The sequence below is a fragment of the Emydura macquarii genome, unplaced genomic scaffold, assembly GCF_026122565.2.
Source record: "Emydura macquarii macquarii isolate MOO-44397 ecotype Brisbane River unplaced genomic scaffold, CSIRO-AGI_Emac_v2 contig_1546, whole genome shotgun sequence".
NCBI classification, from domain to species: domain Eukaryota; kingdom Metazoa; phylum Chordata; order Testudines; family Chelidae; genus Emydura; species Emydura macquarii.
The window spans coordinates 2,727-23,931 of record NW_027131683.1 but is presented as its reverse complement, the minus strand read 5'-3'; the positions used below and the strand labels follow the sequence as shown (position 1 = coordinate 23,931).

General features: G+C 53.4%; 2 gene segments (V, D, J or C); both read left to right on the top strand.

Annotated features, from left to right (window-relative positions):
* Positions 1 to 227: 227 nt before the first annotated feature.
* Positions 228 to 3,636, top strand: LOC137157451 (immunoglobulin lambda variable 8-61-like). The segment is given in 3 exon segments: positions 228 to 368; positions 482 to 780; positions 3,322 to 3,636. Coding segments are annotated over 3 exon segments (660 nt in total).
* Positions 3,637 to 16,851: 13,215 nt separating this feature from the next.
* On the top strand, positions 16,852 to 17,331 carry LOC137157450 (immunoglobulin lambda variable 8-61-like). The segment is given in 2 exon segments: positions 16,852 to 16,922; positions 17,027 to 17,331. Coding segments are annotated over 2 exon segments (351 nt in total).
* Positions 17,332 to 21,205: the final 3,874 nt, after the last annotated feature.

Below are 21,205 nucleotides of genomic sequence, written 5' to 3'. Positions count from 1 at the left end.
GCTTGGGGCCGGGAACGGCTCCTGGCCAGGATGCTGGGCCCACGGCACATGGGAGAGGGATGCGGGAGTGAAAGAGGGAAGACTTGGCACGCCACATCCGAAAGGTTGCCGACCCCTGCCATAGAGGGGCCCCCCTTAGCCGGAGGCCCTGGCCTGCAGCCCCTAAAGCCCCTGCATTAATCTGGCCCTACCTGCAGCCAGTGAGCAGGGAGCAGATTTGCATGCAGGGGCCGTTCTCCAGCTCTGGGGGTTTAAGAGAGAATCGGCGGGTCCCAGCCACAGACCCGTTTCCCCAGGAAGCCGAGCTCGTCTGCATCCCACCATGGCCTGGGCCCCTCTGCTCCTCGCGCTGCTCACGTACTGCTCGGGTGAGGGAATTGTTTGCTTTAGTGACAAACATATGAAGGAAACTCGTAGGTGCAGGTTTGTCTGGGAGGGTCCGGAACCCGTGTGCTGAGTGTGTTTGTAATGTTGATTTCAGGGGTCAGCTCGCAGCCCGTGGTGACGCAGGAGCCCTCGATGTCAGTGTCCCCAGGGGGGACCGTCACTCTGTCCTGCAGCCTGAGCACCGGAGCCGTCACCAGCAGCAACTACCCCGGCTGGTTCCAGCAGAAACCTGGCTCTGCTCCTCGGCAGCTTATATACAATACTAATAGCAGACCCTCGGGGATCCCTGCCCGGTTCTCCGGGTCCATATCCGGTAACAAGGCTGCCCTGACCATCACCGGTGTCCTGGCAGAGGATGAGGCTGACTATTACTGTATTGTGTGGACAGGGAGTGTGAATCACAGTGATGCAGCCAAATGGGGAACTGAGACAAAAACCTCCCCTGCCTTCATGCCCTGCAGCCTGGGCTCTGCCCTGGCTGTGCAGTTTGGCTCCTGTCTCCAGTAGATGAAATGCTGATTGCTGCTCCTGAGGAATTTCAGCTGCCACTTGCTGTCACCAGGGGGCCTGCTGCACCCACCCCCCATTCACTCCCTCTGGGGGCAGGTCAGCTGCTCTTATGCTCTCTGCTCAGTCTCTCCAGTAAGAGCAGCTTTTCCTGCCCTCTAGATCCCTGTGTTAAAGATCCACCACTGCCTGGCTCCAGGTGGGAGCACACGGCCATGTGCTCCTGGGGTAAAGAGACACGTCCCCCCTAACACAGTTCCCCTGTGTTACCCAGCAGCTGGACAACACCCTGAATGACCTGGAAGTTAGAGGACAGACCTGTCAGATCACTCAGTGCCCCAATTTCCATGCCTGCATGAAGTGTCCTGCTCTAGGACGTATCAGATCACCGGTGACATCAAAATCCCATTGTGCTTAGACAAAAGTTAGAGGAAAGAGGCTCTGGGGACTGTTCAGGGCCTGTGACCCGCGGCCCTTGGACACACACACACACACAAGGGCAGCAGGGAGTATGGAAGCTGAGGACACAGTTCAAGACCGTCTCAGATCACTGGCCCCCCCCACCCCCAACCCTGCTAGTATAAACACTGCCCGTGAGCCCTTGCAATTTACCAGCTAACCTTCCCGCTCTGTCCCAGGCCCCGTGGTGCTAACACAGCTCCATTCTCCCGTAGCGCAGGGAGTCAGGTCTGGCCTTTGTAGCTGCAAACCTCCTAGCCCTCCGTTACCCGCAAGAAGCACCAAAGCAGGGTAGGGCCCAAACCCCGTGTTAAAGAGCCTTTGCTGGTCTCCTGTGCGATGTGGGGGGAGGGCCCAGAGCCCAGAAAGAATGGGGCCAATCCGCTGCTTCAGCCCCGGCTTTCCCTGGCAGATCCTTTAGCAGTCAGTAGAACTTTCCTTCTTCCCATGCAAAAGCTCATCAGTCAGGGCAGCTGTCAGCTCCTGAACACCAGCCAGGGCTCTCCAAGCAGCTTTATAAATTGCCTGGATCCTGGATCCCAGGGGAACTGGAGACACTGCTCACAATGCAGGGTTAGGGTTAGAGACGATTATTACAGAGGGATGTGTCTGCAGCTGAGAGTGCCAGCCGGGAACTGCTGTAAATGTGACCTTCTCCACTAGGGGGAGCACTTTATCTGCAATGTCCATTGTACAGGCCAGAAGCCTAAAGCCACCAACAGCTGGGACCCAGAGGCCTGAGTGGGCTTCTCAGGCGTGTTTATCTACACAACGAAATCTCCCACTGCGCTCGTGTGGAACCAGCCGCACACCTCCCCTCCTGCCTCTGCACTCCAGGGTCTGTTCCTTCCCCAAGCTGCTACAGATTCCAGGCACCTCCCTGCTACTGCTTTGGAGGAAAGGGGCAGATACCGGCGAGCAGCAGGAAGCTGGTGCGGATGGGCCATGTGCCCAGAGCGTGGACGAAGGTATATGGCACCGGAGCTTTGCAACAGCAGTTTAATTCCACGTTCTGATGGGCCCCGCCACATTTCATCCTCTGTGGTGACACTGGCCTGTCCATGTGCTGATGTGACCTGACCAGAGACCAGGGCAGGGACAAGAGATCCTAGCAGGAGTTTTTCCAGCTGGGACCCCAACAACTTCCCTCCTCCCGGCCCATCTCCAGCTACATCTCCAGGGATTAGTCACCAGAGCTGTCGACTCTGCCCTAAAGTCTGAATCCATCGGTCCAGGGCATCCCCAAAGGACATGTGGGAGACGGTTGTGATGGCTTTCCAGCGGGTTATGGCACCACAACGCTCCTTGTTAATTCAGTGCCAGTGTGTGCGGATATGAAACTGCATCGGAACGGCCACACTGACTCAGACCAATGGTCTATGTAGCCCAGTGTCCTGTCTGCCGGCAGTGGCCAGTGCCAGGTGCTTCCGAGGGAAGGAACAGGACAGGTTATCATCAAGTCACCCACCCTGTCAGCCGTCCTGGTCCATGTGCTCCCTCGAGGTAAATGAGTGACTGCACATTTCCCAGCCACAGCTCTCCGCACCGGCAGCACATTGGCTTCCTCTGAGCAAATGGTAAAGTGGAGGGTTCTTCCTTATTTCTGTCTCAAGGGATTGAACGGAGCGATTCTGTACAGTCAATCTGCAGGGCTCAGCTTCGATATGAGACAATCAGCATCAGGCAAATTTGCATGCAGGGGCCGTTCTCCAGCTCCGGGGGGTTTAAGAGAGAATCGGCAGGTCCCAGCCACAGACCCGTTTCCCCAGGAAGCCGAGCTCGTCTGCATCCCACCATGGCCTGGGCCCCTCTGCTCCTCGCGCTGCTCACGTACTGCTCGGGTGAGGGAATTGTTTGCTTTAGTGACAAACACATGAAGGAAACTTGTAGGTGGAGGTTTGTCTGGGAGGGTCCGGAGCCCGTGTGCTGAGTTTGTTTGTAATGTTGATTTCAGGGGTCAGCTCGCAGCCCGTGGTGACGCAGGAGCCCTCGATGTCGGTGTCCCCAGGCGGGGCCGTCACTCTGTCCTGCAGCCTGAGCACCGGAGCCATCACCACCGGCAACTATCCCAGCTGGTACCAGCAGAAACCAGGCTCTGCTCCTCAGCTGCTAATATACGAGACCAATAAGAGACCCTCGGGGATCCCTGCCCGGTTCTCCGGGTCCATATCCGGTAACAAGGCTGCCCTGACCATCACCGGTGTCCTGGCAGAGGATGATGCTGACTATTACTGTGCTGTGTATACGGGCAGCAGTGGTGCAACATACACAGTGATACAGTGAAGTGGGGAACTGAGACAAAAACCTCCCCTCTCTTCTCCCTCTCATCTCCGCCAGCCTGGGCTCTGCTCTGCTGCGCAGTTTGGTTCCTCCTGCAATAGATGAGCTGCTGGCCAGTGGCAGTGTCTGGTTGCCCAGTGGGCCAGTCTAGGGGCGCAGGTACTGCAGTGATGGGTGCAGCATAAGAACCTCGATAGAAAAGTTCAGCTGCTGGCTGCAGAGTCAACGTCCCTCTGCGGCAAAGGCTGGGGCTGTGCTAGCGAACGCAGGAGTTGTGGTGGCCGTGTCCCAAAGCTCCCCTCCTCCCTGATCCCGTCCTCTAGAGCCTCGTCTTACACTAGCATCTCCCTTAACCCCCCACCACTGCCCTACCACCTGCCCCCAGCCGGGTTAGTCGATGTGGTGGTAAAACACTGTCTACACTAGGGCTCCCTGTACTGCTCACACCAGGGCCTGCCACAGCAGGAGATTTCCGGAGAGACGTTAATGTAGACACAGTGACTAGTTCTCCTCCCATTTCTGACAGTTCTTCCAGCGTTGTCTCAGCCAGCGCCGTGTCCGCCCCACTGCCCCGCTCTGGTGCTCCTCACTCCTGCACTAGTATGTGGGCTTCTCTCACCGGGGGGGGGGGAGGGAGTTGCATGTTTAATGTGCCTCCAAATCTTCCCAGCGCCTGTCCCGCTCCCATCCCCATAGAAATCATCTCTTCTCTTGCTCTGCCCCTCGGTTGTGTGCCAGGCATCCCTCCTGGGGCAGGGAGGGTAACTCAGAGATGGAGGCGAGCTGCGTTTTATCCTCGTCAGGCCCTGGCAGGGACACATCGTGCCTCCTGCCGCTTGGTTCGTGTTCTCGCTCTGGTCTCCCGCCTGCTCCGGCGTCCCATGCAATGAGGCAGGCTGTTCTCTGGGAACGTTCGACCCAGCCTCCCAAACCAGAGACACCGTCCTCCCCTTCGTGGCTTCCTGGAGCACTCGGGGGTCAGCCTGTCTCTGGGGGGGAAGGAGAGCCCTCTCCAGGACTGCTCTGCGCGCCGGCTCTTATCGCCATGGTCGCAGGGCTGCTCGCTGGGGGGCAGTTCGTGATGGCCGCTCTCCTGGCGTTTCTCTTTCCCGTGTGATCACTTCCTGCCACTTCAATACAAGTCAGTGGAGACCAAAAACATCCCGGGGCCTGAACCAGAACAGAGCGAGACGGTGCCCAACCCCCACCCCACCCACGCACTCGATTTGGGGGAATTTAGATTGTGGCCCAGATTGGGGCTTCAGCGCTTGAGCTCGTTTCTGAATCCAGGGGGCAACGGCACCTCAGAGCTCTCCTAGGCCCCGATCCAGAGCCCACTGACGTCACTAGGAAGACGCCCATTGGCTCCAGTGGGTCCGTGTGGCCTGCTAGAGCACTGCCGGTCCGGTGTAGTGACACCCGGTGCCACACGGCAGCTGTTTCTCGTAGCAATGGGCCAAGATTGCAACTCAATGTCCATGACCTTCCCTCAGGCTCAAACCCCGCCCATGCGCCGGGAGGGGATTCATTCACCTTTCCATTTCTTCTCCAGGAACATCTCCAGCCGGGAGGGCGAGTGGGATGGGGGCGTGAAAGAAAAAAATGTCACAAACACCCTTGCGCATGCATTTGCACACTGGCTCCGGACACAAGTTTGCACACGGTTGTGGTGAACTCTGATTTCTCCCCTCCTAGTTCTTACATTTCCAGCCATTCAGTCTCAGAGCAGAAGTAAAAGCAGGTGACTTCGGTGACCAGACAGACGACACACCAGATAAGGAAGAGGCAAACCCAATAGCTCAGTAGTGAGCGGGGGGATGCGACACTTTCACAGAACGTGTTCGTTGCACAAATCTGAACAGCCATTTTGTGGATAATTTCTGAAGAGAGAAACGGGATAAAGTCACTGAAGTCAAATGTTTCTCAGCACAAGGGGCTCTTTAGAAGTTTGTGGGTTGATAATTATTTGTCTTTCTATACAATAGCCCTTCTCTGTGCTACTTCTCCTGTTTCTCTACCTGCTCGATGTCATGATGAGACCATCTGGGATCCTTGTGGTTTTTCTATTGACTCTCTGGGGCGATGTATCCCCTGTGGGGCGATCGGGGGCTGGGTATTGTGACCAGTGAATCTCCATCGCAGGTGCCTCTCCCTGTGTTTTCCCTGTGCATCGGCTTGGCTCAGCTCTGCTACGTTCTGTGGGTCACATACATGTGAGAAGAGTGTATCAATGGGCAAACGGTATCTAAAGCATCATCGTCACTGTAAGGTGCATTAGGAGAAGAGCTGTGGGATCTCGTGGTGAGTCTTCTGCTGCCAGCTGTGGAGCTGCCTTTATAAGGCAGGGGCTTGTCAGCTGTGTCTCCTCCACAGGGCCGGCTCTGTGCGGTCACATGGCCCCTCAGGGGAGAGGAGATTAGCATAAGGGGTGGAGCTTGCATACTCCTTATTTAGGCGGTTCAGGACAAGGGGCAGATACGGCCAGGCATTCAGTGTGATCACCTTTGTTGCTTTCAGGAGTCTGAAATCGCCTCACCATGCTCTGGGCTCCGCTCCTGGTCCTGCTGGGGACGTGGTGCACAGGTGAGAACAGCGGGGAAGGCAGAGGATGAAAAGAATCCTGTTCAGTCCCTGCAATGTGAGTTCCCAGGGTCGGTTCTCCCCGGGCAGTAACACCTTTTACTATTGTCTTCCCAGCCGCCAGCTCCCAGCCTGTCCTGACTCAGCCGCCCTCCATGACCATGTCCCCTGGACAGACAGTTAAAATCTCCTGTTCCATGAGCAGCGGCGTCACTGTGCAGAGCTATCCCCAGAGCTGGCAGCAACAGAAGCCTGGCAGCCCCCCACAGTACCTGCTCTCTTACTATAACAGCATGAGCAGGGGCTCTGGGGTCCCCGATTGATTCTCAGGGTCCAAGGAGAGTTCCAGCAATGGTTGATATTTAACCATCACCAATGTCCAGGCAGAGGATGAGGCTGATTATTACTGTGCCGTGTGGTATGGCAGTGGGGGAGTGTCTCACAGTGATACAGCCACATGGGGAAGTGAGACAGAAAGATCGTCTGAGTAAATCGAATCCTCCTTGTCTGAGCTGGTAGCTGTCCTGGGTAGAGTGTAGGGTCTGGGTACAACATTGCTCCTTTATATCACAGGTTTGATGCTTAACAGTCACTGTGTCCCTTTTGCAAGGGGTGTGCAAAGGTTTTACCTGGGTCTGAAGGTGGTGATGTCAGGCCCTTCCACCTTTTCCTTTGAGGTTCAGTGTCAAATGAACTCAGAAAATCCACAAGTGTGTCTGGGTCACAGCCACTGGGTGACAGCTGGTTTTATCTGGAAACCACAGATCTCCTGTGAGTTCACTGTGAATCCATAATTCAATCCAGGGTTGCTCTGAAGTTTCACAGCCTCTTGATAAACCTGCTCTGAGTCTGTAAATGCAACCCCAGATAAGATGGGAGTCTCTTGTGCTTGTGGACCTCCATGCAGACCGTTCACACATTCTGGAGTTTCTTGAGAATTTCATCTCCTTGCTGTTATGCAGAGAAGAGCTGTTCCTGCTGCCCCCACACACCCTCTGTCTGTTCAGATACAATATTCATAGCAGAAAGGAAATCACAGCAGTGTAAATTATCACTGCAAATGTAACTTTAACCACTAGGGAGAGCTCTGCACTTACAGCGTGCCAAAGATGAGATTGTGCACACTGGCCATTGTAATACATGTACCCTGCTAGGATACCAAACCCTTTCTGAGTTGTAGGGGCCTGTATATACACACTAAGATAGGTAGTATTGGTAACATCAGGATGGTATCCTATGGAGCTGTAATTATTGATATATTTAAAATGCTCTGAATTTTATAGCCCTTTCCTTCCCCAAAGCTCTTTACAAACCTTGTTGAATAAAATCTCCCAACTAGAGCGGGTCGAAAGTTTTCTGTTTTTTCTGTCAGAAAGTTGCATTTAATCAAAAGTAAGACTTTCCGTGGCAGTGCGTCGATTTCAACAAAAATTTGTTTTAAAAAAAGATCAAAATGAAGCATTTTGTATTAAAATGAAAAACAGAGCATTGAAAAGTGGAACTAGAGAGTGTCACATTTTGTGTGGGGAAACTTATGGGAAATGTTGACACTTTTAGTTTTCATTCCAGTTGAGAATGTGGCGTCCAAGTCACCCCTTTATTGCCCCCACAGGGAGCTCACTGCACGGGGGGGGGAAGGAATGGCCTTTAGCTCTCTGACCTTGGAAACCTCCACTACCTCCCTGATCCCATCAAGGCACAAAGCCCCTTTTCTGTGAAAGGTGGTGGCACCTGACATGTCGATGGGACAATGCCAGCCGGGTGCTTGCTAAGGTGACTAGCGGCCTCAGGGCAGCTTCCCAGACTCCATTTCTCTGATCCACACTGAACAGCTATTTATTTAGACTTGTTTATAATACAAAGTGTAGAGATGGCCTCTTGTGCTGGCAAGTGGTGTATAAACATTCTTGGTCCGTTCTTGTGTTGGGTGCAGGGCATCTCTTCCCTGTCACAGCTGTGTGTTCCATGGTGTCGCAGGGTAACATGCCCTGTGAACAGAAAAACAATGAGCCTCTGTCTGTCGGGGTGTTCCTAATTGATCTCTTTGGTCTCTTCTACCTCTGTAGCTGTTCTGTGTTTGTGGGCACATTCCCATTTCCCAGGAACAAAGAGCTGGAGGGTTCTTGAGAAGAATCCCTCTGCCCTCTGCCTTCCCATGACAAGCTGGGTGTGAAGTGGCTCATTTCGCTTTGCTAATAACCATTAACAATAATACTTCACGCTGACCTAGCGCTTTCCACCCATCAAAAGCCAAGGAAGGGGCTGTGGTGCCAGTCACCCCACTAAAAACTCCCAACGAATACACTGAGACATGTGCAGCCTGCTGCATGGCCTGGAAATCGGAGAAATCGTCACTGCCAGCAAGAAAATGCTACTGACCAAGAGGGTTTCCCAGCATGGAAAGCCAAAGCCTCCAGCGTGGTTCTCAAGATGAGAACTCATAACTTTGCAGGGATTCCCCTATTTCCTCTTTAGCTCCCCCCTCCCCCTTAGCTTTACTTTTAATGTTTTAATCATGGCCAAAGTGTATTTATTTCTCTCTCCTTGTGTGTAAAACCCCCTGAGTTGTGTTTGCTCAGGTTGTGAATGTACGATAGACCTCAGGCAAAGCTGGGAAATGTCAGGTCGAAAGGGGCAGGATTTCAGAAGTGTCAAACAAGTGAAAATGAGGGGTTAGAATGGAAACTGTCATGCAGCCTGAACTCCACCAATGGCTAGTGTGAGATAAATGCTTCCTATCAGAGCGGTCACTGCAGGAATGGATCAGAACTAGTGACTTTACACAGCAGGAGCTCATCGCCAAGGATGGTCTGCTGCTCATGTGCCCATTTCCCTGGGATCATAGCGACCAATCAGATGAGAGCAGATTAGCATAAAGGCAGTGCTTGGAGGCTCCTCCCCCAGGAGGCTCAATATAAAGGGAAGATACCGTCAGGTGTTCTCAGTGGATCTGGCTGGTTTTCTCCCAAAGACCTGAAATCTCCTCACCATGCTCTGGGCTCCCCTCATTGTCCTGCTGGGGACGTGGTGCACAGGTGGGACTGGGCAGAGCAATTTAAACACAGATTAAAGTTACTGCTGAAGCCAATTCACAACCCAGGGCACTAGGGGCTGGGGACAGACAGGGAGAGTTTGACAAGTTTCCACCATATTTGTTTCCAGGTTCCAGCTCGCAGCCTGTGCTGACTCAGCCACCGACAGTGTCAGTGTCCCCAGGAAACACCGTGAAACTCTCCTGCACCATGAGCAGTGGGACCCGCATCAGTGGCTACAACGTGCGCTGGTACCAGCAGAAACCTGGGAGTTCTCCACGGTACCTGCTGAGATACAAGTCAGATTCTGACATGCAGCAGGGCTCTGGGGTCCCTGCTCGCTTCTCTGGTTCCAAAGACACGTCCAGCAACGCCGGCTATTTAACCATCTCCGGGGCCCTGGCAGAGGATGAGGCTGATTATTACTGTGATATGTGGCATGGTGATGCTCCTCACAGTGACACAGTCAGGTGGGGAAGTAAAACAAAAACCTTCCCTCCCCCAGCCTGGGCTCTGTGGGGAGCTGTATAGGCTGCAGTTTGGTCTATAACACACCCTACAACTGTTCATCCAAAGGGATTTCACCTGCTTGCAGCAATTCCCAGCTCCCTCTTCATTCTCATGCTGCAGGAGGGGGCTCTGTGCCCTTAACTTACCTACAAATGAGCATCCCCCCATCCTCAACGGGAGAGGGAGACCTGCCCTGTCCCCTCCCAGAGAGTCACGTGACAGCTTTGTTCATGTCCTTCAAAGATGTCGCCAAGGGCTTGCAGCAAAGAGCAGGATCCATGAGCTGAGAATTGCAGTGAAGCGAGGCAGGAGAGGCAGGGCGGTGGGTGGGTGTGCAGTGCTAGGGGACAGGTCATGGTGAAGGGCTGTGAAGGACCTCAGAAAGAGCTCAGAACGATCTCAGAGAGATACACCCACATGGGGAAGTGAGACAGAAACATCCCTGGACAAATCACACCCTCCCCTGCCCAGGTCTGAGCCGGTAGCTGTGCTGGTGCAGAGCACAGGGGCTGTGACATCGATAGCTGAGATTGACTGCGCGATGCCCATTGCGTCCCGTTGCAGGGAGTCAGGTGTTGGTTGGTTCTGATGCTGTTGGCGTCAGGCCCTTCCAGCTTTTCCTTCGAGGTGCAGTGTCAAGTGACCTCACAAACCCTCAAAGTGATGCTGAGTCACAGCCACTGGGCTCCAGCCACTGGGACTCTTGCTGCTTTTGTCTGCAAACCGTGAGTCTCCAGTGATTTCATTTCACTGCAAACACTTTAACCGGCCCAGGTGTGTTCTGAAGCTACACGGACTTTCTGGTGCCCCTGCTCTGAGTTTGTAAAGCAGCCCCAGAGCAGCTGAGAGTGTCTTGTGTTTGTGTTTGTGTTTCAGTTCCTCACCAGCCTGCAAGAGAACAGCTTTTCTTGGTCTCTCGCCCACCCCCCGCCCCAGGGATCATTACTGCCTGTTAACAGGTAACAGTCATAGTAGAAATGAGAGTAGAATGTGTGATCGCTCTAGATTTCATCACTAGGGGGAGCTCTTCAGCTATACTGTGTGAAAGGTGTGAGAAAACCCATTTCTGCTGCAGACTGCTGAGATACAGAAGTGGGTCTGGATTACAAGGGTTTTCATCCATGTTACAAAATCTCATCCTGGTAGCTTCAAATGACCCCCCTAAAGCTTGTCCTGTTACTAATATTAATGATCGTCAATTTACAGCACTTTGCTACCAGGAACCCCAAATATTTACAGTCATCAGTGATTTCAGTCTCACAACCCCCGTGTGACGTATCACGACAGCTCTTCTGCAGCACGAATGACACTCACGACACACTCCTTCCACCTGACACAAACCACCAACCAAAAAATAAAAAGTAAAAAATAATCCTCTGAAACAAATCACCAGGAAACAAAAATCAACCAAGCAGCCAGCTAAGAAAAGCAAATGAATACACTAAAAACAACCCACAAACCCTGCCCCAAACATAGCTTTTTACCCCCAAAATGGGAGGGATGCCATGATGTGCACTAGAGACTTAGCTAGCGCTACTGCTTGTGTGTGGAAAGCGCTCAGCTACAGTGGTGATGGGCAGCAATATGAGCCCCTAAGCTAAGATCCTCATTTTATAGATGAGGAATCTAGCCTGCGAGATGTTTAGCCATTGGCCATGGTCACAGAGCCCGTCTGTGGCAGAGCTGCTAATCCAGCCTTTGTCTTCGGACCCCAGAGCACTCGTCTGTCCTACGGCCCATGCTCCTGCTAGAAGAGTCGGCTCTGGGGTTCCATCTCCCTCCTCCTCTTTCCTGCCAATGACTGTCCCTGTTGCTGGCACCTCCCCATCATCTTGTATCTTTATACAGACTCCAATAAACGCTACAGAAATCCCTTCCGTTCACGGATCTCTTTGCTGCTATTTTGCTGCTACGTTTCCCACCTGCTGAGAGAGGCTGAACTCGAACGCTGAGCCCAGAGCGAAGCGCAGGAGAACTGCCTCTGAACTAAAGTCCTTCCCTTCCACTCCTAACCTTGATCCATGGCACGGGTCACCTCTCAGTGTGCAGGTCTGTCTCTGCCAGACTCAGCCCCTTGTTTCCAGATCTGCCCTGTGTGTAAATATCCAACAACCAGATTATTGGCGATTATCGTCCCGAGCAATGAGACCAAGAGCTTCCTGCTGCTAGCACTGCAGAAGGTTTTGGAAGGTGCAGTGGGTGTTCCCCGGGTATATAAATGTTCCCAGTGCAGAGCCTATGTGGATATGATATTTCTAACCCTAATGTGTAAAGGTTCCTTTTCTGGCTCTGAACAATGGGCTGTGTATGATTCAGGGACTAGGCAGGACGTCTTTGGCTCTGGATAGTATTTATACTTCATTAAATGTTTGGATTTACACAGAGAGGCCCTGATTCTCTTCTCATTTACACCATTTGTACAACACTTTAGTGCATGAACTTCAGTGGCGTCACCCTGGGTTTATACCTGTGAAGAAAAGAGAATAATTGGGTCTAGAGACCCTGCCCTGTATCTCTGCCCCTCTCGTATGGACAAGTGTGCTGGCTTTAGCAGCCAGTGAGCAGGGAGCAGATTTGCATGCAGGGGCCGTTCTCGGCTCTGGGGGTTTAAGACAGAATCGGCGGGTCCCAGCCACAGACCCGTTTGTCTCAGGAAGCCGAGTTCGTCTGCATCCCACCATGGCCTGGGCCCCTCTGCTCCTCGCGCTGCTCACGTACTGCTCGGGTAAGGGGGAGCTTTTCTGATCTCAGTTTTATTTAAAACAACTTTTCACTGAATTCGTGCATTCTCCTGATTACGCAGATTCCTGTCTCAGCAGGAAATGTGCAGGTGTTAACTCCAAGCCAGGATGATAATGCAGCTGTATCTATTTCTTTCCAGGTTCCCTCTCCCAGTTTACTCTGACTCAGCCACCCGCAGTGTCCGTGTCCATTGGAGAAACAGCTAAACTCTCCTGCTCCATTAGCAGTGGATACACATTTGGTGCTGTCGCCTGGTACCAGCAAAAAAATGGAAACAGTCCAAGATACCTTCTGAGGTACAACACCGACTCTGACAAGCACCAGGGCTCTGGGGTCCCCAGTCGCTTCTCTGGTTCCAAAGATGCCGCTAATACAACTGGCTACTTAACAATCAGCAGCGTCCAAGCAGAGGATGAGGCAGACTATTACTGTAGTGCTGGGGCCAGTGGCGCGGCACAGTGACACAGCCAGATACGGAACTCAGACACAAACCTGCCCGTCCCTCCTGCAACGCTTCCTGAGTTCATCATGTGTCAGCGCTGTTAGGATCATTCCTACAGCTGACAGCACAGAGGTTTCACCGTGCACACCCCAGTCCCGGTAATGGCAGCTCACTAACTCGCTGTGGCAATTAGATTCAGTTCTAATCCTAAAGAAAACATCCCAAAACCCTGTTCCCAAGGCCTGGCTGTGAGAGGAGGCCGTTACTGCCTGGTAAATGGCAGCTCACTCTTCAGGGAGATCCAGAGCCTGCATTAGACCCCAGCACCCAGGCATTTCACACACAAACAAAGCCAGGGGAGGAAAGGAACAGATCCGGGCCAGGATACGAAGATCCCCGTTAGGAAAGGCTGAGCCTGCAAAATGGCCAGGTTAAACAAGACACAGCAGCTGTACTGAGAGCAGCTGAGTAGAACAGACCCCACCACTTTCACCCAGTCCAGTTAGACACGGTCTGACAAGTCACAGGGGTACCCAGAGCTGGCACCCAGCTCTTCTGAAACGTAAATACTGGCACAGCTGGAGGGACATTATATCACACAGCCACTCTCAGAAATGGCAGACTGGGCTGTGTGGAGCTGGGACCTGTAATGAATCTCTGCTTAAACTCCAGAGACAGGAGAGAATTCAGTGGGACATGGGAAGTACCTGGATCTTCCCCAGCTGCTGTCGTGTGGGACAGGAACTTGTGGGGCGGTGGGCACTGTTTCCCTGCACTTGTGCTGTGAGCTGTCGGCGATGAAATACGGTAACTGTTTAACACCGATTTACCTTCAACGGGGTGTGCAACAGGCCGTGCTGCTCAGGCAGCTGCATCTTTTCAAATCCCTCCTGCAGACAGACTGGGTGGGGGAGGGCTGAGGCAGAGGGGGAAGAACGCAGATGTATTGACTTCTCTTGTAAATGCACGTAATCCAGACAAGTTTGGACAGCAAGGTTCCATCGGCTGGTGAGGGATCGGCCCCATTAGGAAGGGGTTGGCCTGATGAATGATGAAATTAAACAAGGCCCAAGGGGGTGAACTTGCTCTTTTTGCCAGCTTAGATCTACTAAGTGTGGGGGCATGGCAAACGGGCCAGCGTCCAGATTGCCTTAGACACCATGGGCAAAAGCTCCTTATGAAAATCAAAGGCAGCGAGAGGCCAGAACACAGTATCTGGACCGGAGAGGAACCTTTCATGCATGAAGCAAAAGTGGTCCAGTGTCGTTGTAACAAGACCCAGGCCACAGTGGGAAAGCGTGAGCCTGCGAATGATTGTGTTAAGAGAGACCAAAGTCTCACTGAGGAGTGGGCACTGTGCACTTCTCTGATGAGCTGCAGGGGGTACCTGAGCCCCTGACGCCCCTGGATGTAAAATATTAGCACAGAAGGCGAGTCTGAAGGCAGCCACATTCATAAGGCTAAACCTGGGCTGCATGCAGCTGGGAACTGTAATGAATCTCTGCTTAAACTCCAGAGACTGGGGAGAATAAAATGTGATTGGAGATACACCTGCATTTCCCCCATCGACTCTTCTGCAGAGCGGTGACATGTGATTCAGTTGTGACTGGGCACCGGGGGGCGCTGTCTCCCTACACTTGCATCCTGCACCAGTGCTAATGGAATAAAGTGACTGTTCAGTGCACATTTGGCTTCAACAGTCTGTGCATAGACCGTGGTGTGTGAACAGCTGCATCCTGTCACATCCCTCAGTCAGACTGAGTGATGGGGGAGGAGCAGAGACAGGAGGTTGGAGGCATCCACATGTACCGGATCATTAGCTGACATGACATTTAATGCTGAACAAAATGTTGCCCAGGAACGTCCTTCAGAGGCGGCTGCATCATTGCTGTTATTCCGTATTTGTATCGCTGTCGCCCATGAGAACCCAGGTCACAGACCAGGCCCCCATTGTGCTAGGCGCTGCACGAACACAGAGCTGCCAAGACACTGACAATCTAACTATAAGATGAGAGACAACAGGTGGAGACAGACTGGCCTGTGGGGAGCAGAAGGAGACCATGAGCCAATAAGGGTCAGCGTGACGGGCGAAGGTCTCAGCGCTCTCAATGTGGTCAGTTCTTTGTAGGCATCGTGGCAGAGGCGGGTTTTGAAGGAGGGGAGCGAGTTCGTTTTGTGGATGTTTGCAGGGCGCGCGTCCCAGCGTGGGGGCAGCATGGAAGAAGCTAGTTCTGCTGCAGTGCATCGCTGGCGGCTGTGATTCCTCGCCATGGCTAGGCATTGTAAAATATCTCCGTGCGTAGCGCTGCAAAGCTCCTCGTTGCTCTCCGTGGTCAGACGTGCTGTGCAGGCGTTACGCTGATGAATCCCCACAGCAGCCCCACACGGGCGGTTCACAGGCGAAAGGCCACGTTCAGAGCTGAGCACCGTTTGCTGTCCCCCCATGTAACTTACGTCCCTTTCCGCACACCCGCTGGAATTGTGCCAGTGAGTCGGACTTCCAGGGAATAATCGAAGTTCGGGTCTCTGAGTGGGGGGCAAGGAAGACAGGTGGGGAGCTAGAAAAGCAAGTAACAGCGGCCATAAGGAGGTGCAGTAGCTGTCACCCCCCATTCAATGAGGATCACGCTTCCTCGTCTGTCCAGAGCACAGCACAGCTACCAAGCAGAGGACTTAGGACCTGATTTTTAAAGGTATTTGGACACCTAACGATGTAGCTAGGCACCTTCAAAAACCTGCCCCTTCCTCCTTTGGCTCAAGACATAGAGGCTCCCGCTGCGGCTGTGGAGTTCTCCTCTTCAATCCCGTGTGACACTCTAGGTTACAGCGTGCGTCGTGTTTGACGCCATGTAATACTGATGTTTGCTTCCATGCAGATAGTCTGAGGCAGCAGCTGCAACTCTTGATCAGAGAGACCAAGTAGGGACCAGATCTATTCTGCTGTACTTGCTGTGTGTAAACCATGATTCACCGGAACTAAACACAATCATTTCTCCCAGATCTAGCTACCCCCACAGACAGACAGACAGGACGTGCCAGGCTGTGTGACTGCACCATCTGGGTGTGTTACGTGGCATTCCAGGAGCAGGTTAACATAAGGACTCCTTGTGTTAATTAATAACAGCAGAAACCTGCCTCAATATGAACTTGCAATAACAATAGAAGAAGTACAGTTTCTCTGGGAGTTCTGTTTGCAAAGAAATCTGATTCACAAAACACCAACTTTACGGCTAAATTTGCCATTTGTGAGCGTCTTTGCACTTATTAAAACTCCTGATTTCGCTATTCTAAAGCCCTGCAGCCAGGCCGGATTAGCTCTCCTGTGGGCCCGGGGCTAGTAGATATTGTGGGCCCTGTATACACGTCTTCTTCTTAATTTAAAACAAAATGATCACAGTTATGGCCTGGGACAATGATGGCTGCACTAAACTTGCCTTGTAATTAACACATTCTTAAAACATGGAGCACACGGGTCGGCAGCCTATGGCACGCGTGGAAACGTGGCCCGTGAGATGATTTTGAGCAGCACTCACACTCACGCTGGGCCCACGGCACGTGGCAGAGGGCCGGGGGGAAGGGCTGGGGCTGGGAGGGGCAGTGGCCACCGTGCAGGGCTGCTTGGGGCCGGGAGCAACTCCTGGCTAGGATGCTGGGCCCACGGCACGTGGGAGAGGGATGCGGGAGTGAAAGAGGGAAGACTTGGCACGCCACATCTGAAAGGTTGCCGACTCCTGCCATAGAGGGGCCCCCTTAGCCGGAGGCCCTGGCCTGCAGCCCCTAAAGCCCCTGCGTTAATCCGGTCCCACCTGCAGCCAGTGAGCAGGGAGCAGATTTGCATGCAGGGGCCGTTCCCCAGCACTGGGGGTTTAAGAGAGAATCGGCAGGTCCCAGCCACAGACCCGTTTCCTCAGGAAGCCAAGCTCATCTGCATCCCACCATGGCCTGGGCCCCTCTGCTCCTCACACTGCTCACGTACTGCTCGGGTGAGGGAATTAGTGACCAACATATGAAGGAAACTTGTAGGTGGAGGTTTGTCTGGGAGGGTCCAGAGCCCGTGTGCTGAGTGTGTTTGTAATGTTGATTTCAGGGGTCAGCTCGCAGCCCGTGGTGACGCAGGAGCCCTCGATGTCGGTGTCCCCAGGGGGGGCTGTCACTCTGTCCTGCAGCCTGAGCACCGGAGCCATCACCACCGGCAACTATCCCGGCTGGTACCAGCAGAAACCTGGCTCTGCTCCTCAGCAGCTTATATACGATACTAATAGCAGGCCCTTGGGGATCCCTGCCCGGTTCTCTGGATCCATATCCGGTAACAAGGCTGCCCTGACCATCACCGGTGTCCTGGCAGAGGATGAGGCTGACTATTACTGTATTCTGTCGACTGCTGGAGTGTGAATCACAGTGATGCAGCCCAATGGGGAACTGAGACAAAAACCTCCCTCTCTTCTCCCTCTCATCTCCGCCAGCCTGGGCTCTGCTCTGCTGCGCAGTTTGGTTCCTCCTGCAATAGATGAGCTGCTGGCCAGTGGCAGTGTCTGGTTGCCCAGTGGGCCAGTCTAGGGGCGCAGGTACCACAGTGATGGGTGCAGCATAAGAAAAGTTCAGCTGCTGGCTACAGAGTCAACGTCCTGCTGCGGCAAAGGCTGGGGCTGTGCTAGCGAACGCAGGAGTGTTGGTCACTCTGTCCCAGAGCTCCCCTCCTCCCTGACCTTGTCCTCTAGAGCCTCGCCTTACACTAGCATCTCCCTTAACCCCCCACCACTGCCCTACCACCTGCCCCCAGCCGGGTTAGTCGACATGGTGGTAAAACACTGTCTACACTAGGGCTCCCTGTACTGCTCACACCAGGGCCTGCCACAGCAGGAGATTTCCGGAGAGACGTTAATGTAGACACAGTGACTAGTTCTCCTCCCATTTCTGACAGTTCTTCCAGCGTTGTCTCAGCCAGCGCCGTGTCCGCCCCACTGCCCCGCTCTGGTGCTCCTCACTCCTGCACTAGTATGTGGACTTCTCTCACCGGGGGGGAGTTGCATATTTAATGTGCCCCCAAATCTTCCCAGCGCCTGTCCCGCTCCCATCCCCATAGAAATCATCTCTTCTCTCGCTCTGCCCCTCGGTTGTGTGCCAGGCATCCCTCCTGGGGCAGGGAGGGTAACTCAGAGATGGAGGCGAGCTGCGTTTTATCCTTGTCGGGCCCTGGCAGGGACACATCATGCCTCCTGCCGCTTGGTTCGTGTTCTCGCTCTGGTCTCCCGCCTGCTCCGGCGTCCCATGCAATGAGGCAGGCTCTGCGCTGGGAACGTTCGACCCAGCCTCCCAAACCAGAGACACCGTCCTCCCCTTCGTGGCTTCCCAGAGCACTCAGGGGTCAGCCTGTCTCTGGGGGGGAAGGAGAGCCCTCTCCGGGACTGCTCTGCGCGCCGGCTCTTATCGCCTCGAGTCGCAGGGCTGCTCGCTGGGGGGCAGTTCGTGATGGCCGCTCTCCTGGCGTTTCTCTTTCCCGTGTGATCACTTCCTGCCACTTCAATACAAGTCAGTGGAGACCGAAAACATCCCGGGGCCTGAACCAGAACAGAGCGAGACGGTGCCCCACCCCCACCCCACCCACGCACTCGATTTGGGGGAATTTAGATTGTGGCCCAGATTGGGGCTTCAGCGCTTGAGCTCGTTTCTGAATCCAGGGGGCAACGGCACCTCAGAGCTCTCCTAGGCCCCGATCCAGAGACCACTGACGTCACTAGGAAGACGCCCATTGGCTCCAGTGGGCCCGTGTGGCCTGCTAGAGCACTGCCGGTGCGGTGTAGTGACACCCGGTGCCACACGGCAGCTGTTTCTCGTAGCAATGGGCCAAGATTGCAACTCGATGTCCATGACCTTCCCTCGGGCTCACACCCCGCCCATGCGCCGGGAGGGGATTCATTCACCTTTCCATTTCTTCTCCAGGAACATCTCCAGCCGGGAGGGCGAGTGGGGTGGGGGTGTGAAAGAAAAAAATGTCACAAACACCCTTGCGCATTCATGTGCACACTGGCTCCGGACACAAGTTTGCACACGGTTGTGGTGAACTCTGATTTCTCCCCTCCTAGTTCTTACATTTCCAGCCATTCAGTCTCAGAGCAGAAGTAAAAGCAGGTGACTTCGGTGACCAGACAGACGACACACCAGATAAGGAAGAGGCAAACCCAATAGCTCAGCAGCGAGTGGGGGGATGCGACACTTTCACGGAACGTGTGCGTTGCACAAATCTGAACAGCCATTTTGTGGATAATTTCTGAAGAGAGAAAAGGGATAAAGTTACCGAAGGCAAATGTTTCTCAGCACAAGGGGCTCTTCAGAAGTTTGTGGGTTGATAATTATTTGTGTTTCTATACAATAGCCCTTCTCTGTGCTACTTCTCCTGTTTCTCTGCCTGCTCGATGTCATGATGAGACCGTCTGGGATCCTTGTGGTTTTTCTATTGACTCTCTGGGGCGATGTATCCCCTGTGGGGCGATCGGGGGCTGGGTATTGTGACCAGTGAATCTCCATCGCAGGTGCCTCTCCCTGTGTTTTCCCTGTGCATCGGCTTGGCTCAGCTCTGCTACGTTCTGTGGGTGTCACACACGTGTGAGAAGAGTGAATCAAGGGGCTAACGGTATCTAAAGCATCATCGTCACTGTAAGGTGCATTAGGAGAAGAGCTGTGGGATCTCGTGGTGAGTCTTCTACTGCCAGATGTGGGGGCTGCCTTTATAAGGCAGGGGCTTGTCAGCTGTGTCTCCTCCCACAGGGCCGGCTCTGTGTGGTCACATGGCCCCTCAGGGGAGAGGAGATTAGCATAAGGGGTGGAGCTTGCATACTCCTTATTTAGGCGGTTCAGGACAAGGGCCAGATACGGTCAGGCACTCAGTGTGATCACCTTTGTTGCTTTCAGGAGTCTGAATTCGCCTCACCATGCTCTGGGCTCCGCTCCTGGTCCTGCTGGGGACGTGGTGCACAGGTGAGAACAGCGGGGAAGGGAGAGGAAGAAAAGAATCCTGTTCAATCCCTGCAGTGTGAGTTCCCAGGGTCAGTTCTCCCTGGGCAGTAACACCTTTTACTATTGTCTCCCCAGCCGCCAGCTCCCAGCCTGTCCTGACTCAGCCGCCCTCCATGACCATGTCCCCTAGACAGACAGTTAAAATCTCCTGTTCCATGAGCAGCGACTTCACGGTGCAGAGCTATCCCCAGAGCTGGCAGCAACAGAAGCCTGGCAGCCCCCCGCGGTACCTGCTCTCTTACTACAACAGCATGAGCAGGGGCTCTGGGGTCCCCGATCAATTCTCAGGTTCCAAGGAGAGTTCCAGCAACGTCTGGTATTTAACCATCACCAGTGTCCAGGCAGAGGATGAGGCTGATTATTACTGTGCCGTGTGGTATGGCAGTGGGGGAGTGTCTCACAGTGATACACCCACATGGGGAAGAGAGACAGAAACATCATCTGAGGAAATCGAATCCTCCTTGTCTGAGCTGGTAGCTGCCCTGGGTAGAGCGTAGGGTCTGGGTACAACATTGCTCCTTTATGTCACAGGTTTGACGCTTAACAATCACTGTGTCCTTTTTGCAAGGGGTTGTGCAAAGGTTTTCCCTGGCTCTGAAGGTGGTGATGTCAGGCCCTTCCACCTTGTCCTTTGAGGTTCAGTGTGAAATGAACTCACAAAATCCACAAGTGTGTCTGGGTCACAGCCACTGGGTTTCAGCTGGTTTTATCTGGAAACCACAGATCTCCTGTGAGTTCACTGTGAATCCATAATTCAATCCAGGGTTGCTCTGAAGTTTCACAGCCTTTTGATAAACCTGCTCTGAGTCTGTAAATGCAACCCCAGATAAGATGGGAGTCTCTTGTGCTTGTGGGGTTCTGTGCAAACCGTTCACACATTCTGGAGTCTATTGAGGATTTCATCTCCTTGTTGTTATGCAGAGGAAGAGCTGTTCCTGCTGCCCCCACACGCCCTCTGTCTGTTCAGATACAATATTCATAGCAGAAAGGAAATCACGGCAGCGTAAATGATCACTGCAAATGTAACTTTAACCACTAGGGAGAGCTCTCCACTTACAGCGTGCCAAAGATGAGATTGTGTGCACTGGCCATTGTAATACATGTACCCTGCTAGGATACCAAAGTCTTTCTGGGTTGGAGGGGCCTGTATATACACACTAAGATAGCTAGTATTGGTAACATCAGGAAGGTATCCTACGGAGCCGTAATTATTAATATTAAAATGCTGTGAATTTTATAGCCCTTTCCTTCC